A 17,631-nucleotide genomic window follows, 5' to 3' on the forward strand; every position below is an offset into this window, starting at 1 on the left:
CTTTATTAACTTGGAGTACTTTTAAACAGTTCTTAAACAAAGTTTTCCCTTGACCAGCAAGGGAGTTTTCAGCCTGAAGTTCTCAGCAGCATCCGGTGAGGCTCCTAGCCAAGTTCTTCAGATACTGTACATCCACAAGGACAGCCTGCTGGCTCTTGCTGTGGCATTTTCTTAATCCTCAGGACAGACTTCCTGGATCTAGGAAATTTAATTCCTGACTCCTTTGACCCAGATGCTGGCGAAAATGTAGTCTGCAGGCTGTATGTAACTGGGTGTGTTCATTTTTTTTTTTTTTTCCCTAGGAACTGGCCTTGCTGTTAAATTTTTCTAAAACAGTTGTATTAATATGTTCAAAAATCCACTGTTGAGTTTCAGATAAAGGATCACATCTGTTCATGAAAATCTTCTTTTCAGCTGGGTTGCAATCTATGCAGCTGCTGCTTACCGGATGGAACAAAGTTTTGTCCTACAGGAATGAGAAAAAAATACAATTAAGTAGCAGATGCCAAGTAATTGGAAGTGTTCTCATTTTACAGAACATGGATTAACACAACCCTGTCTGAAATGATTTCGTATACTCTGTGTCATAACCTTGGGTAATAACCACAGCTTAATTTATGAAGCTGTAGAGACTCTAGTAATTTTTCCTTCGGTTTTTATTCTCCAAAAAATGAGATCAGGAAAGAATAAGAAGGCATCTCCTTGTCTTTAGATAATAACTACATAATACAATGAAAAGATAGAATATCTTTAGGTAATCTTTGTATATCATGTGCTTCCTTCCCTGGGCCCCACTTATATGTCTGAACCTGAAAAGTCTGTTTTTTGTTTGGGTTTGTTTTTTCACAATTTCTACTGTGCTTCTGGGCAGGAGAATCTGTAACAATCTGTCTGGGAACTGGATGCTATTCAACTTGATGAAGATGTCAGTAATGAGTATTAACTGGAATACTGTGACAGACAGACAGACACAGGACTGATGATCTCAGCTCTCACCCCATAAAATGCAGACTTTGCCTGCAGCCTTGATAAGACAAGCCACCGAAGTACTCTATCTCTACTCCTAAGAAGAAAATTGTAACACTAGCTCCCTATGTAATTGTAATTCTAGCTCCCTATGGAGATTTTGGGAGGGTAAGTATGGAGTATGTTGTTTTAAAGGCGATCTTTACGATTATTAGTTTTATTAATTTTACTTCACAAAAATTGAGTTAATTTTTAATAACCTGACTGTGAATCTTTGGTAAAGCATAAAGTACCCAGATAAACAACTGGTATTTGTTGGGGAGTTTCAACATATTTAGTTCATGTAAGCAAGTGGTTGAGAGACAGATGTGGGAGTGATTGGTTGGTTTGAAGTTCCCAGGGACTATACAATACAGTTACTCTATCTGTTGAAATAAATTTCAGATTACTCTCAGTAAACCACATGCAGGCTCCAACTTCCTCCATGCCAAACATGCCGTGATGGTAGTTTAATATTAATTGAGGATGTGCCTGCTTGCCCAGTTTGCAAGAGGAAAAAAGAAAGCTACCTGACAAATCACAATTGATTAAAAACTCACAGGAGCACTCTAGGTTCTGAGTAATAATCTTACAGAAACCTCTTGAACTAAAAATACCCCTCTATTCAAAAAAAAAAAAAAAAAAAAAAAAGTAGTAAGACAAAACCAAAAACAACACAACAAGCCAAAAAGAAATAGAAGCCACTTTTGAAAAGGAAAGCTTCTTCTTCTTCTTCTTTTTCTGTTTTAATTTAGGAAAGAATAAATTATTTGATTCTGAGGAGTCTGAAATACTGGTAAAGCACAGTATCTTTTTTTTTTTTTTTTTTTTAGTATACACAACAAAGAGCAATTTCAAAAGTACGTCATTGTGCTCTTGTTGAAGGTGATGGTGCTTGACCTGCCTGTCACAGACACTAGTATTCACCTCCAACTTTTATCCCTAGGAAGCTGCTAACCACACGTACACCCAGGGCTGTAAGTCTGAGGGAGGCTGTCAAAGCCAACAGGACTAAACCAAACTGACCGCCTTTGTGTGGATAGGGTGGGTAGGGGCCCATTTTGCTCTACGTCATGTCCTCAGTGTGTCACAAGTGGTCCTGCCAGAGCTCCCAAGCACCCTCTGGGGTGGCGCCCTTTTGCACCTCACCAGTTCCTCCTGGTCTGTGAGTGACTGATGGATGGCACTGGCTGAAAAATGGGGTGTGGGCAGTGATGCGGCACAGCTTCCCCACCTGCTGCAGGGCCTCACAGGAAGGTGATGTCTGGTTTTCCTCGCATTGTAGCTGGGGATGAGGTCAGCCAAGCTGCTAGGAAGCTAAAGATGGAATACTAGAAGCTTTAATACAGTAGCTGGTATAAGAGGAAAGGAAGCTGTTTCATTGCAAAAAGTGTGCTATGAAAAACACTCTGGCCTTTTCAAAGAGAGCTGGCAGTCTGTCTTCTCACAGAAATAGCCAGGGGATGCAATTTTTGAATGAAGCATTGTTGGTGCCTTCTTTTAGCAAGTCTGGTTATTAGGAGAGAAGAGCGTCTTTCAAGAAGAGCGACATAGTTACTACTCTGGGAAAACTTCTGGCTGACTTAACGATGTATAAAGGCCTATTAATTTATCATCTCCAGTTTACACTGACCTAAGGTCAAAGCCTGCTGTTCTTACGGATTTCAATGGAAACAGGCTGAGGACTTTAAGGGGTAACAGTTATGTGCATCCCAGAGAAGAACTTTCTGAGAGAAATATATAAATTCCTCTTTACAACAATATTAAAAAGCCACAAGGACCCTTGTGGAGACTTTTCTAACATCTGAAACGAGCAGAGCGATTTCTTTTTTCTTCTGCATGATGCCAAGTCTGAGTATGATTTGTAGGAGAAAATTCTCCATAAGATAATAGGCCTCGGCAGTTCAAGGGGTTGGTAATGAGACACAGAACTTTTCATTTCTTCTAGGTCACTGCTATAACTATGGCCAAGGTCAACAGCAACTGGAAGTCATTATCAGCTGGTAGCTGCAGTCGTTTATCTGAAATTAGTCAGTAGCCTCAGCGCAGTTTCAGCAGGACAGATGTCCATACGATAAAAACCACTATCACAATGACATGTCTTCGGTTGTCTGAGGAAATAATCTATGGGCCCACTGAGTGAAGAGTGAACTTACTCTTACCGTTTGTCCCTGAAGCTGTCAGGAAAATATGAACAAACCATGCCATTCTGGGCAGAGTTTTTGATGTTTTCAGTCTAGCATCTATTGTAATCAATAAAAATTCAGCGTAAAATTATAGCATAATGGAACTGATTTTGCACAACTATAACTGTTATTTTTTAAAGACCTACTAAATCAGCTCTCTCTTGGATATCTGTGCTGTACAAATAGTACTAAGGGGACTAGGGCACATAAATTTAATCATACTTTATCAGAACTGATGTATTACCCCAGAGTGACACTAAGCTGAAAACCTGAGGCATATTCCTTCACTGGGAGGAATGGAGATTTGTAGACACTGTTGATCTTCATCTCTGGCACGCTTAGGAATTGTAAACAGAGCAAAGGAAATGGCTTTAGATTGGAAAGCCATTATTCTCCAAAATCTATAATATCTTCAGATTTCTCCCATTGCTCCCAGAATTGTTTACAAAACCCCATTACGGTGTCTAGTATTGTTTTCCTAGTATTAAACTCACTTTCTTATTTTTCTAATCCACAGTGATGTTCATGATATTACCTGGAGCCAGGCTACTTCATCGCTTCTTACAGGGTATACTTGGCTGTTTTATTACACGCCAATAGTTTGGACTAAAAAAAATATCATTTCTTAGTATCGCAGACTTTCTAGACTTTCAAATACTTGCTCAGAGCTCACCAGTGACTTGAGGATGCAAATAATCATGAAAAGAGACTGACCCTTAAACTAATAAAAAACTCATCTTCTAATTTTATAGGAATAGCATGACAGCATGATAATAAATGCTTTATATTAAGCATCTTATAAGATTCTGACAAACAAGGTCATTTTTCCTAATAAATGGAAAGAATTAATGGCAAGATGAACAAATGACCATTACAAAGCTATGGCTTTGGTAAGTCATGCAGAGAACAAAACACAGTTGCTGACCTTCTCTTTCTTTTTCAAAAGAAGACATTCCTTTTAACCACAGACTATTATTCCTATTTTTTAAGGTGCAATTTTAGTCACATACTGTCTTATAGGTAAAGAGCTCTATTACAGAAGCATTAAACTGATATAAGCATCTTTTTGCTTGTTTGGTCTATTTCTCTTTGGGAAGCAGCATATATCCCATTGCCTAGATGCTCCAAAAGGATAAGGATTATAACATTCGGATTTTTTTTTTTTTGTATAGCTGTACACCAAAAAATCTCTACTATAAATCTACCCTGTATCTAAGGAAATAGACACTGTGAAACAATCAAAGCCTACTTAATGTGTAGTCAAACTAAAACCAAGCCTAAATAACAATAACAAAATTATATTTTCACTAGTCAACTACAGTTTCTTTATTTGAAGTTTTATAGTTAAACAATAAATACTCATGCAAACTAATCAGCTTGCTGTCAGGTTACTATTACAGTTGGGACTGTGTCAGTACTTCCATCATCACAAAATTTTGTGGTGTCTTTTGCTGAGATGGAAATGCCAGCCTTGCATTCAGAATTTTTATATGAGCCCTGTCAGCCTTCTGGAAATGAAAAATGAAGCTGTGCAGAGGATTTAATAGAACTCACACTGTGTATTTTTTTCAAATGTCATTTTTTTGGGGTTATCTGCTGTATACTGTCCACATCAAAGGTGATGAGCCACAAAGAGGGCAGCTCCAGACCTGCATTTTTCTTATGAACCAGCTACATTAGGCACCAATGAAGTGCTAAAGGCATGAAAGCTTCTTTCTTACAGCTTGGGCAAGCAAAAAGATAAATTGGAAAGGTTCTGAAGCAAGAAGGTATTATAATGGCATTACAAAGCCAGATATGCAGCAATACAGCCATGACAATTTATGTCCTCTAAATATCTGGCCCATACATTTTAACTTTATTACAAGCAATACCTCAGCTTCAAAGGGAATGTGTTTCTGGAAAATATTGCATTGCATCTCTGATTAAAAGATAAATACAGTAAAAAAAGGCACAGGCTAATAAGTAGGTAGTCAGAAAAAGTATCAGCAAAAGAAGTATGAGCAGAACTATTTTTAATGCTTCTGAATTAGTTTCCTATGAATCATTTCAATCTAGAAAACACTACTGAGGTTTACATGGCAAAATCCAATTCCTGGCACTTAGGTTCCAGAATGACAAGGCATAGTGGTCACTGAAAAGTGAAGGATGCATAAGAGGAAGTCCTTAGTGCTTCAGAGAAATATATGTCCTTATCCTGCTTGGAATACAGTGCTTATTAGTGAAATGTTTTATCAAGGGAACTTACTGATTAACCATTTAAAACAAACAAACAAACTTGGTAGCATTACTTGGGCTTTTTTTTTTTTTTTTTTTTTTTTTTTTAACCCTAAATGAGACTCTTATTTCCTAGACTGACCTACCATTTTTAGCGATTTATCAAAATGAGCTGAAACTTGGTACATCAAAGTAGTGTCTAAGCTGCTTATCTTTAATTTATAAACTCCTGCTGTCTTTGGGCTTACAGCAGTGCTTTTAATGTTGGTTTGGGTTTTTTTGAGGGAGATATTTCTTCCACTCATAAAACTTAGTAAAATAATAATATTTAACTCATGAGCAGCATTTCTTAATGCTGTCACATTGGATGAAAATACTTCCAATAGTGCCTCTGCTAAAATGACACAAGTGTCTTGAAGTGCCAGAATGGTAAAACACCTTTCAGGGAATGGATCCAACGCAGACACCCTCTGAGCTGGATCAGATCCATTTTCATTTAAATTTGACCTAAATAGCTGAATGCTCAACAGGAACACACTCTAGAGAGATTACCACAAAATTAAATTGGAATAAAACAGAGTGGATTTTAAAACACAGCTTCTCTGATGGGAAAACACAAGCCTGCACTAACTTGAATACAGACTCAAATCTGAACCTCTGAAATGACCCAGAGTGAATCTGACCTTCCTATAGCTCCAGTGCTGGTTTCCCTTCATCCCATGACAGTCATACAGCGTGACAGGGCTACTGTGCGAGATGGCGTCAAAGCAGAACTTCCTGGTGTGAAGTGGCTCCCCGGGGCGGATGTCTTCTCTCCAGCCGAAGGTGAAGAGCTAGAAAAACAATCAGGCAATGCATTAATCTGTTACTAGTGGGAAACGTTTAAAAACAGATGCACAAAGCTCGATGCATGCTGCCCCGCTCTGTACAACACAGCCTCTGATTAAGTGAGATACTACACGTGTACGATTCAGTGATTCCAACTGCCTTAATTAAAGTGCATCAACAGCAATGCGGAGTATGCCCCAGGAAGGCACAATCAGCTGCTTATTGCAGGGAAGGGAAAAATCTCTGTTGACACAGTATTTGAAGAGGAGAGGGAATATGTTGTGTTAAGCCTTTTGTTACCCCAGTTAAAGGCACACTGGTGCACATGAGATCTGCAGCTACCAGGGACTCAGAAAGCCTCTGCTGCTGACACTCCACTTGTTTGGGTCTGAAGAAGTCACTTAGAGAGATCTTCCCATCCCAGAATATCCTTTATGCTTAATGAACAGATTCCTTCTGTTTATATGGGATGCTGTTAGCGTATCTTCTGTTGACTGTCTTTTTTCTCCAAACAACACACTAAATGATGGTCTTTCTATCATGAAACCTGTGAGCTACAGGCAGCTTGTTAAAGCTCTTTTTTGCTTCCTGAGAGGAACTGTGGAGGCTCACAGTTAACAGAGGAATTCTTCTCAATCAGGCACCAGCTGTCTGAAATTATGCTGTGACACTGCAGTTGTTCAATCATAAGATGAAGGTGACAGGTCTGACAGCATCAAATTTAAAGATGCAGAGTGCATTTTCCTTTCTTGTGGACCAACCCTTGCAGAAAACAGGTTGCAGCTTGAAAATTGCTACCTAGAAGCTCTGCTAAGATCTGTGAAGTTTTTGTTTTTATTTTATTTTAATTTATTGTGTAAGTGCTATTCCATGACTTTCTGCTTGGCTCTTGTTTTTCCACAGTACAAACTGAAGCATAACACCGAGAAAGTGAAGCTCTCTTTAAATGAGCAAACTTTGCTAGTGGAAACAATTTAGCTGTGACCACTCACGTGGAACCGCACACAGGCTCATCGCCTGGAATAGCAGCTCCACAGGCTGTGCTCAGACTGCCTCCAGCACCCCAGCTATCTCATCTCAGGGTAGTTTCAGTACTGCCCTAGCGACCTGCTCCCCACAATGAATATATTTCCTGGTGTTAGAACCCGTCTCTACAGATCCAGACTAAAGCTCAGTGCAATGTGGGTCTGATCTGGAATACTCCTGCTGTGGTTCCCAGATTTTGACCCCTTCATTGTGATAACTATTTTCTCTCTGTGATCTACCTAAAAGATACATCCTTCTGAAATGCTGCATCTTCAATGCTATACCATCCTCCAAATACTGCATTTCAGAGGCATTATTGTTTCCTGTGGTTTGCAGGCACAGAAAGCAAGCATATATCTGAATATTTACCTCTTTTTTTTTTTTTTTTTTTTTTTTTTTTTTTTTTTTTTCTGGTGTCTCGTTGTAAGCTCTTGTTCTGCCTGTTAGCAGCTGTCGTTTCCTATTTACTTCTGTACTGTAGGTTTTCTAGTCAGCATTTGCTCAGTCTGTCCCTGTGTCCTGCTCATTTCTTGTTTCCCCCAGAGTGCATTTTAGATTTATCTGCAGTAAAATGTAGTGGACAGCTTTAACTTCATTTTCAAACCAATTCCTGCTTCTTAAAAGGTTAAGTCTTTCTCCACTTTTATTCATGTTTCTTGGAAGCAGCATCATGGACTCCCTGAAAAATAGGCTACCGTTTCACAAGCAAAGTCAGAAGTAAGATTTGATACAGGAAAAAAAAAAAGCTACAATGCTGCATCTTTAGAGAAAGGGAAGCCTGAGATGATTTTCCTTTAAAGGAAAAACCAGCAAAAGCAATTTCCTCTCTTTTGCTTTATTCTTCTACAGCCAAGTAATAAACCTGGAGCTCAAAGTGATGCATAAAAAATACCTAGAGAAATGGTGTGGAACAGTGATTTTGCAATATTCTCATTCTCATGACTATTTTGCAAGAGAGAGGTCCTCTCGCAGTGCCTTTCTCATCTTTACCAGTGGCTGGCTCTCCAAATTTTTCGTTCAGTGCATGATCGGTGAGCTGAGAGGCCATTCCTGTTGCTCTTTGGACCTTGGCTAGAGGACTACTGCCACACCGAATGGATCAGAACACCTGAAAAAGCTAAAGCTAGCTTTTACATCAGATCAGCCTGATGCAGGGTATCCTTTTGCCCTTCTCACTCCTGTGTAGTTTCTAAAGACTGCCAGGGCTGTGTTCTGTTTGAAAGCCAAGAATCTTGACTTGGTAACACTTAGGGTTTTTTTATTCCCTTCCACTGAAAAACTGGATCTGTGTAATAATAGATCTTACTGATTAGACTAACACAGATTCCTTCCCCTCCTTCTTAGCTTGATGTTTTGTAGCACAGTTGCATTTACAAATTAAAAAGTACATCTTCTCCACAGTGATACTACTATAAAACAAGCCTTGTTAAGAGGCAGAAACTCAGTTTTAGGAGTAAGAAAGAAGAAAAAAAAATGACTGGAAAAAAAGGTTATACTCCTCTCTACACACAATTAATATTAAAATTTATAGAAAATATTAAAACTTACAGATAAAATTTGAAGGCCTGTGTCCTTCCAATCTTACCATTCTATAATATCCTCCATTACACATCAAATCCTGTGTACTTCAACACTAAATCTGGCCAATATAAAAATGATCTTTCCTCTGCATAATGTGTAACAATGCTATATGTTATTAGCTGTGGTCCTGAGCACATAACACTCTGCTCTGCCACCATCCATCACTTTGGATGTTGTTCCTGTGGCCCAAGCTGTTAGGAGCCAGCTGAGCCTGACTTCATGAGAAACGGATGAACCCTCTGTATTCCTTCATTCACTCCCATCCGTTTCCGTATTTGAAACAAGGCTGCAAAGAGATTTCCAAGCACATTAGAAACAGATAGCAGTCTGTCTTTTCACTCATAGTTTCCAGGGCTGCTGCTCCCTGTCAAGTTCAAGAAACTCTCTCTGCTTTTGGCTCCTTTCCCCCTCCTCCTCCACCTCCTATCCTACCACAGACCCTGTAAAACAAGGCCCCATCCTCTGTGTTTGCAAACAAGTATTTTCTCAGCCTGTGTGCTTTAGCTTTTGATGAGGCCTAGCCCAGTCACAGGATAGCTTGGAACAATACTGCTTTCCATCTCTCTAGTTTTTTAAGAAGAGCTTAATTTATAATTGGCACTGGGCCTGAAAAATGATTGCCTGACACAGCCACTGTTTTGGGACTGTCTACAGGACAAAGGCCCTTTTGAAACCATTAATGCTCTCCAACTTGACAACATTGGTTGGTTGCTTGCTGCTTGGCCAGGCTCTGTCAGCAAGTGTTGTGCTCAGGCCATAGCACAAGATTTAAGCAGACAACATGCGCCCCGCACAAGGACAAAATGTCACATTTGTGAACTAGACTTTGTCTTGAGTTTTTATCTCTTAGAAGACAGAGCTGGGTGGGTTGCACAGCTACTGGCTGGGTTGGGCTGGAGATGATGCTTGTCCACTCACTCCCTGGTGAGCCTGGAGGACAAAGAAGATTCCTGCCACCACATCTTTTGCTACTCTTTGGTTGGGCCCATTTCCCCTCAAACCAGGTAGCAGTTCTGAGAAGAGAGAGTTGGAAGATTGCCAAGATGTGCCGCCCTCCCGTCCCTTTCCTTCCCCTCTGTTTTTTAATTCTGAGGAAGTTTCCAGAAACCTCAGTAACAATCATCTTCACTTCTGATTCTTCTCCTATTCACCAGAAAAGGAGCAAGACATCCACGAAGCTTTTGCCTGCTGTTTGCTTTTACAGCTCTGGGGTGGAAGGTCTCCTAAGGGGCTGCTAAGGGGCTGAACCAAGGAGAACATGGGGTCGTGACTCTATCTAGTGATACCATCAGCACTAACATCCACTACACCAGCCACATCATGTATTTTTCAAAGAACTCCCTGTAAATTTACACCACAAGTTACAAGACCAGCTCAGTGTCAGTCAACTCTACTTGAAATATGACAGTAAAATGCTTGATAGTTTTATTAATACCGCTAGTGTCTACTGGCATACATAGCAAACTTGTAAGCAACAAATTCAAGAAGGTACTAGCAATAAGGAGGAGCTATCTGAGGGCCGGTGAGCTCTTTTGCATTTCTTCCCAAACACTTCTTAACAAAGCTGATCTTCACAGCTTACTGTGGGTGCAAGTAGAAGATCACCTTCTTTCTCCTTGGGAGCTGCTTCATTAGACTGTGATCATAACATCTACTGCAGGTAACATTTCTGACTGTGTAGCCTTTGGGACTGAGTAGGGACAGCTAGTCAAGAAATTTTCATCAAAATACACCAATCTAAAATATACCTTTGTGGGATTTTTTTCTCCCTACCACCTGTCACTAACACAAAAGCAGATTTTGCTTGCCAGGGTGGAAATTGAGATTTTGCCCTCTGGGTTCCTGAGGAGCTACAAGACACAAAGGCATCAGCTACGGCTAGAGCAGTGGAAAATTGGCTGCTAACATCAGTGCATACTGTCTCTCCACCGAGGAAAACTTCTGGAAAAGGAGGGAAAAGGATGCTATCTTGTTTCTGAAAAAAAATCAAGCCCTGCATCACCAGAACATTTTTACCTTCCCAAATAAAGTATTTTCAGAATTTCTTTTCTACAAGAAAACCAATAAAAATTCTGAGTTTCAGCCAAGTCTACTATCTAGTCTGCTTCACCTTAAAGTTTATGAGATTCTGTAATTCTTTCCTTTCTTTCTTAACTGGTATCTTGAAAACCTGTACCTTGCACAGACTCACCCTTGAAATCTACCAGATACATGAATGTGTCTTGTATCAGGAGTCTGAATATTTGAGTACAACCAGTTTCATTTTGTTTCTATACTAATCAAGAAACCAATAGGATATTAAAAGTAATAAGATTATGCAAATAAAGTTACTTAGTAATACAGTAATGGATATTATGCCAATCATCTTTATTCTAAAAGTTCTATTTTCTAGTTTTAGAAAATAGAGGAAAAACTGAAGTGAACTTTTTCTAGGAGAAAGTGAAATTATGTTACCCTAATTTTCTTCTAGGGATTCTTCAACATTTCTCATGATTTCTGGAATTACATTGACAGGTAGATAAAATAATGGCACCTATTCTCCTATCAGTTGGACCAACAGCTTTTGAATGTGGTCCTGTCTCCTGGGACAAAAACAACAACAAAAAAACACAAACAACACACCACAAACGAATCCAAACAATCCCCATTTTAGCAAAGGAAAACAGACTATTTTGAGGGTTAAATATTATTATTATTATTTGATGGGTCGGGGTGTGTGGGGAACTTAAAGCCATTAATTTTCACCCTTCTCAGTCAGAGATGAAAAGCTCCATCTTTTCTGGTTGTCATCACCGAGAAGCACCCAACGCTGCTAATTCATTAACCTTGCTTGGGGCCCGTTTGCGTTCAGCTTGTGCGGAGCTGCCCTCTGCTGCTTGTTTTCTGAATTACACACTTTAAACAGTAGCTCTTGGAAAAGGAGAAATGTGTAAGAAAAACGAACAAAATCAGCTGTGTGATCCTGCTCCTGCCCCTCTTAAGCAACCCAGAAAAGTCACTGAACTGTTCAGCAAATTGAATTAAATTGCTTGGCTTGGGTTTTGGCAGTCCTCGTCCAATGCAACTGTACCATGCTGTTCAGAAAAATGTTCCCTTGCAGTGTTTTGAACACTATTCTGTGGCGAGGAGGTACGTGCTGTTCTACTCCAGCCTCGCAGAAATAATTCATGATTCCCTTGAGGCACACGTCAAGCAGTTTGGGAGGTTTCATAGTTTTGGCTCAGCACTTTGAGGTTGGTTGAACTTGTTCTGTGTTAACTTAACCCTATTTATCTTAATGAAGTCACTTTTTGTTATTAGTGTAGAATGGGACTATTACATTGAATTTGTTTCCAAGCATGTGCTGGAATGCAGTGAAATACAGAGTCCTTCCTGATGGTCTTCTCCCTTCGTGTCCCCACCAGAACCAGAACTCACCTTCAAATGATATTTCAAGACTCCCTTTTTTCTGCTTCCCTGGTATTTATTTATTTATTTTGTTCCTTTTTAGCAACTTTTCATCCAGTTTTCTTCCTTCTTTTCCCTCATATCTGGCAGTGGACCCCCTCTGTTCTTGGTGAGGGTTTGGACCTCTTTATGTTTGCAGATTTTAAAACTAGAGGTCAAAATGACGGTCTGGTCTGGACCATAAAAATTTCTTTAAATAGTTGTTTGAATTACTGGATGTCTTTCATAAAAAAAATATATATATATATATATTTATCTACGTCAGTACCCTATTGCTGTGCTTTACCTTTGCTAGCTATATGAAGAAGCCTTCTTTCAGCAATCTAATTTCCCTTGTGTTGGCACTTATCTAAATTGTGATCATTCTTTAGCTTCTTAACTTCCTTCACTAACACACCTCCCCCTGCATCTCTCAGTATCCTCAGAGAATGATTTTTTGACCTTAGCACTTCAAATATCCCTCAGAACTCCTCTCTCTTGAGCTTTTAATATCTTTAGAAGTGCCATGTATGACTGCCAAGTCAATTTTTCTCTTCAGCATTGGTGATTTTTTCTAATCCGTGACTTTGCTGTGTGGAAGACATGTTCACTAGAATTGCTAATAAATGGTCAGGTTGTACTTTTTGTCCAGATTCTCTTTGCTCATGTTGGCCAGAGCTAGTGAGTCATGATTTCTTTCCTATGGCACTCACAATCATGGTGAGTACAAATGAGAGATCTTTTCCTCCATACTCCTGGGAGGTAATATTTTTCTTCCTAACTTACCCAGATAAAAGGATGTTTGAGTCTTTATAATCCCTTATCCATGTGAAACCCTTTCTGGCTTTCACCCCATTTATCTCGCTTATACTTCTTATTCACTTAACATACGACCACTTACTGTTTATTGAGATGAAAGCATAAAAGGAGACAACCAGTAGATCTTTACATGCCCAGGTAGTATATTTAAAATATTTTCAGGTAAGTGAACTGAAATCAAAGTGTTTTCATGACACAATGAGGTAGAATGGGGCACCCCAAAGCTCTTTGGGTATTACAATTCCTGTTGTAAATTCAGAAGAATATATAGCACAGATGACAAAATTCTGAGGTTAGGTTAAAGCATACTTTTTAAAAAACTACTAAGGTCAGCAATCAGTCAAAAATAATTTCTACGCCTTGTTTTGTCTTAATAAAAAGAGGAAACCTTCAGAAATTGGAAAAAAGATGTAACAATTTGACAGTGCTTTTGTCTTTTAGCTGTTAAAATACCTGTTCATGTGACCATGTCCGTTCTGAGCCATCCTTCACACAAATGTCTAGCCTCAGCTCAGTCCCCGTGGCTCCATGTTTACTGTCCACACAGAGATTGGCTGCCACGTTTCGAATCTGCAAAACCAAGCAGTGACATCTTACATTAAACCAGGTTGCAGAACAGAGCTTCCAACATTAAGGAGCTAGGAATTCAGCTATCTTAGAAGCTGAGGGACTTGAGACTCAGTTATATATATGTGGTGGGTCTTACTTTTTACAGGATAGAGCACCAGCTCCTGGAATGACCTTTTCTTTATTTGAACAGCTTTGGAAGCAGCAAAGTTTGAAATACGTTGCTTAACAAATGAAAGGTAGGTCTGTATGAAATAGTTTCATGCAAAGAAAATAAGAGAAAGAAGTGTGGAAAGTTCAAAGTTGAGTCCATTTTTTTTTTTTTTCTTTTTTTCTTTTTCTCTCTTACTGGAGCAAGTGAGATCAACTGCATTAAGAGGAAATGGTTTCTGAATGACTCTCTCACAGACTTCGGAGCAATATTTCTTGAAGACTCAGGCACACCCTTTCCCAATGCGTATTCTTATTTTTACACAATAATACCATTGTAGATAAGGTTTGAACTAGTGTTCAAAGTGCATAAAATTAGAAAGTACTTAACTTACTATGCTTACCCAGATGTTCTTTGTGCTGTCTTGCTTCTGCAAACAATCTGTAGTGGAACTTATTCTTAAAAGGAAAATCTCATTTTTGAGACTGAAACAATTGAGTAATAATTAACCTGTGACTATTAGTCATATCATTATGTACGCATGCTGTTATGGAGATATTTTTGGAGGACTATTCAAAAGGAACAAGCTGCCCACTGCCACTAAAAAGAGGAAAATGCTATATTTGAAAATACATGTACATTTGTCCTTGAATACCTTAGCTAAGCTGTTTAAAAATCCTTCAGAAACCTCCACAGTGAAGAGGACTTCTTAAACAACTTTCTCCTTCAATGAGATACAGAGAAACAGAGTAACCAAAACCTACACACATACATGGAACTACACACAGATTTGGTATATATAATGCATAGAAAGCAGGTGCACATTTGACATTCTTGCAACAAATTTGGTCCACATTAAAAAAAAAAAAGAAAAGATAGATGCTGAAGGAGATTCTGCTGAGGTGGCTTTTGTAACTTTCCATGGAAAATTTTTAGAAGTCATCACTGTTGCCATATTATGTTAGACAAATGTAAACACTGCCACTCTTAAATACTGTGTATCTCACCAAAACCAAACCAAAACCAAATTAGGATGGAAAAAAACACAGCATAAAACGTTGCAAAAAAGGCAATCATCATGCTTGTAAGACACATGGGAAAGCTGCTCTGCTCTATTCTTGAATCTGGAGGATTGGAATTGAGTCTATTCATCATGTTCTAAGAAAGATTTAGACAGATGGGAAAGCAACAGGAACTGGAGAAAATTAAAACAAACAAACAAAACCATCACACCAACCTTCAGGAAAGGTTTTAGGAACTGCATTTGTTTAGCTTAGAAAAGAGCAGACTGAACAAATGATGTGAGCACCAGTTTGAACAACTGACTCCAAGAAACTCTGAGCCTTCACCAGAGCTCAGAGGAATATTCTTCCAAAACTTGGACAAGTGCAGTTCTGGGGCATATTTCCTTATTTCAACACAATGAAATTGCTGTAGAAGAGATCAGATGCTAGCTTTTTGATACATACAGCCAGATGCTGAAACCCAGCACTGAGCCCCATAGTATAGAGTCACGTTAACTGAAAAAAAGGATGAAATGTAATCAGCTCTCAACAACTCTGCCTTCATTTTCATATTGTTCAGCAAAAAAATACAAGAAATAATGATGAGGGGAAAAGATTTTATTTTTACGTTTTTTGTCTTAAGTGAAATATCTATTTCAAATATGAGTGTTCAGTCATTTCTCAGTGGACTTAAATTTACTTGATATAAATAAAAATTATTGGCCTAATACAAAATTAAACGATACATCAGTTCTGTCCTTAAAGTGTGAGCTAATTAACATGAAGATGCTAACAATTACCATTAATCCTTGGGATATACTTATGGGATTCAGAATTGTAAAATGAAAGAGAATACACTCCACATTCAATGAACACTTATTGGATTAAAGAGTTTTCATAATTTTCTCTAGATGGCATTGCTCCATCCTGCCTCATTCATTTGGACTATGTGGTGAATTTATTCTACACATTTCTGGAAAAGCCTTGTGCTGAAGCTACATTTAGTTCCTTCACTGTTGGAAACCACTCCTTCTGCTCCTTAACAGTTTCTTCGAGTTAGGATATATATATTTTTTTGTTTTGTTTTATTTTGTTTTTCAGCTTACATGTTAATTCAATCTTTTTTGTTGTTGTTGTTTTATCCTTCCTGTCAGCTGCAGAGGGGTTGTGGTTTGTTTTTCATTTTCTTTTTGTACTACAGGCATTTCAGTCAAGTCTGTGCTTTTGTTCTCTGGCATTTTTGTGTGGCCTTGGCAGTCACTAGGAATTGAACTGAGCCATCAAGCTGCTGCCAGAACCACAGGGAATGTTCTGCTGAACACCAGCACTGCATTGCTGCCAAATCCCCTAAGATCCCTTCACAGAAGAAGGAAGAAAAGCAGGAACAAAGCAAAGAGAAGCTCTATTTTCATTTATACATCAATATGCATTTGAACTGTCTTGTCTCCAGTCACATGGCACAATGGATTTCAAATGTTTAGGTTATGAGCTACAACTCGAGAAGAAATAGTTAGCACTCCTAACACACTCACATTTCCAACATTTGTAGTTGTGCCATTGTGGAGACTGGGGATTAACAGGAGACATTTTATCACACATGTGGGTAGGGCACTGAATTGCTACATACAAAGATTATTTGCCCAACCTTAAATGCTATCATTTGTACATACAGATATGTGTATGGGAAAGGCATGTTTTTGAGGAGTTTGTATGGACTAATAAAGGTGGTTAGTGGTGATCTTAAATGCCTTTTTAGAATTAAAGCACGGGATGCCGAACGTATACCATTATGCATACTTATTGAATGCCATCCTAACGCACACTGGGACAGATACTGAAAAAGATTATGGACCCTATAGTTCTTAGAGAGAACAGGTGAGGTGTAAAAGCACAGAGAACACAAACTCTAATGGATTTGTGTTCTTCCTCTTCTATATTGAAGCTGTCAAAGTAAGGACATAAAGGCTCTTTCAGTGCTGCACCTAGCTTTGGCAAATAGACATGCCAACAGAGGGAGATTGCTGCTGTTGTTGCATCTGATGTCTGTGCTTTAAATGAGGTAGCAAGCCACGAGGAGAAATCACAATGTAAGTCTAGATACAATTATCTTGCATATTATGAAAAGAAGTGAATATACCTTAAAACTACAGCTTCCTTTCTCTACATTAGCCAGCACTTGTTAAAAAGATTTTTTTTTTGCAGAGTAGGCAAGGCCTGAAGAAAGAAGTAGCTTAGCCCCCCAGAAGTAGAGTGGAAAAAAGAACATGATGTAAAACAGGAGCCAAAACATGGGAGGAGAGGTCTTTAAGCTCCTTAAGCCTATACTTTAGGTTTGAAGACTACACTGTTACCTCTCGACATTTGAAGCTGCTGATTTGATAAACAGCTATTTCTCCATAAACTCTCAGGGAAAAGAACAAAGGACTTATTAATACAAAATATTTTTGACAGATGATGTCAGTATGGCCACTACCAAGTGCATTTGATTATTAGGACCTATTAGAATATTCCATTTTAATTTCAGGGTTTGCATATGTTTGATTAAAGCATCTGTGTTTCTTTATAAACAGGAACAATCACAACTACAGCATTTGTCCAGTCTCTTGATGACAGAGACACTTAAAATAAAATACTTTGTAGAGAAAGCTGACCCGTGGGCCCAAGCACAGACAGAAGGATGGGATTTATTTGCAGTCAGAGTGCTAGTGGTTCCCCTGAGTTATTTGGTGTATTGGTCAACTTAAGATTGGTTTTTAAGATGTTAAAATATTTTGAGAATATTAAAAGTACATTTACACAATTATCCACATTCAGTGTTGCC

The 17,631-nt window shown here is 38.7% G+C and overlaps 1 protein-coding gene across 1 annotated transcript in view; it reads right to left on the reverse strand.

Moving 5' to 3' along the window:
* Nucleotides 1-298: 298 nt before the first annotated feature.
* GALNTL6 (polypeptide N-acetylgalactosaminyltransferase like 6) overlaps nucleotides 299-17,631 on the reverse strand; it is a gene marked incomplete at both ends in the record, with an annotated part of 461,783 nt that continues 444,450 nt past the window's right edge. Inside the window, 3 exons of the mRNA XM_084285866.1 lie at nucleotides 299-466; nucleotides 6,092-6,241; nucleotides 13,542-13,658. Of these exons, the coding sequence (XP_084141992.1) occupies nucleotides 299-466; nucleotides 6,092-6,241; nucleotides 13,542-13,658 (435 nt within the window). The remainder of the gene's footprint in view (nucleotides 467-6,091; nucleotides 6,242-13,541; nucleotides 13,659-17,631) is intronic.

Source organism: Netta rufina (assembly GCF_964035555.1).
Source record: "Netta rufina genome assembly, chromosome: 4".
NCBI classification, from domain to species: Eukaryota; Metazoa; Chordata; class Aves; order Anseriformes; family Anatidae; genus Netta; species Netta rufina.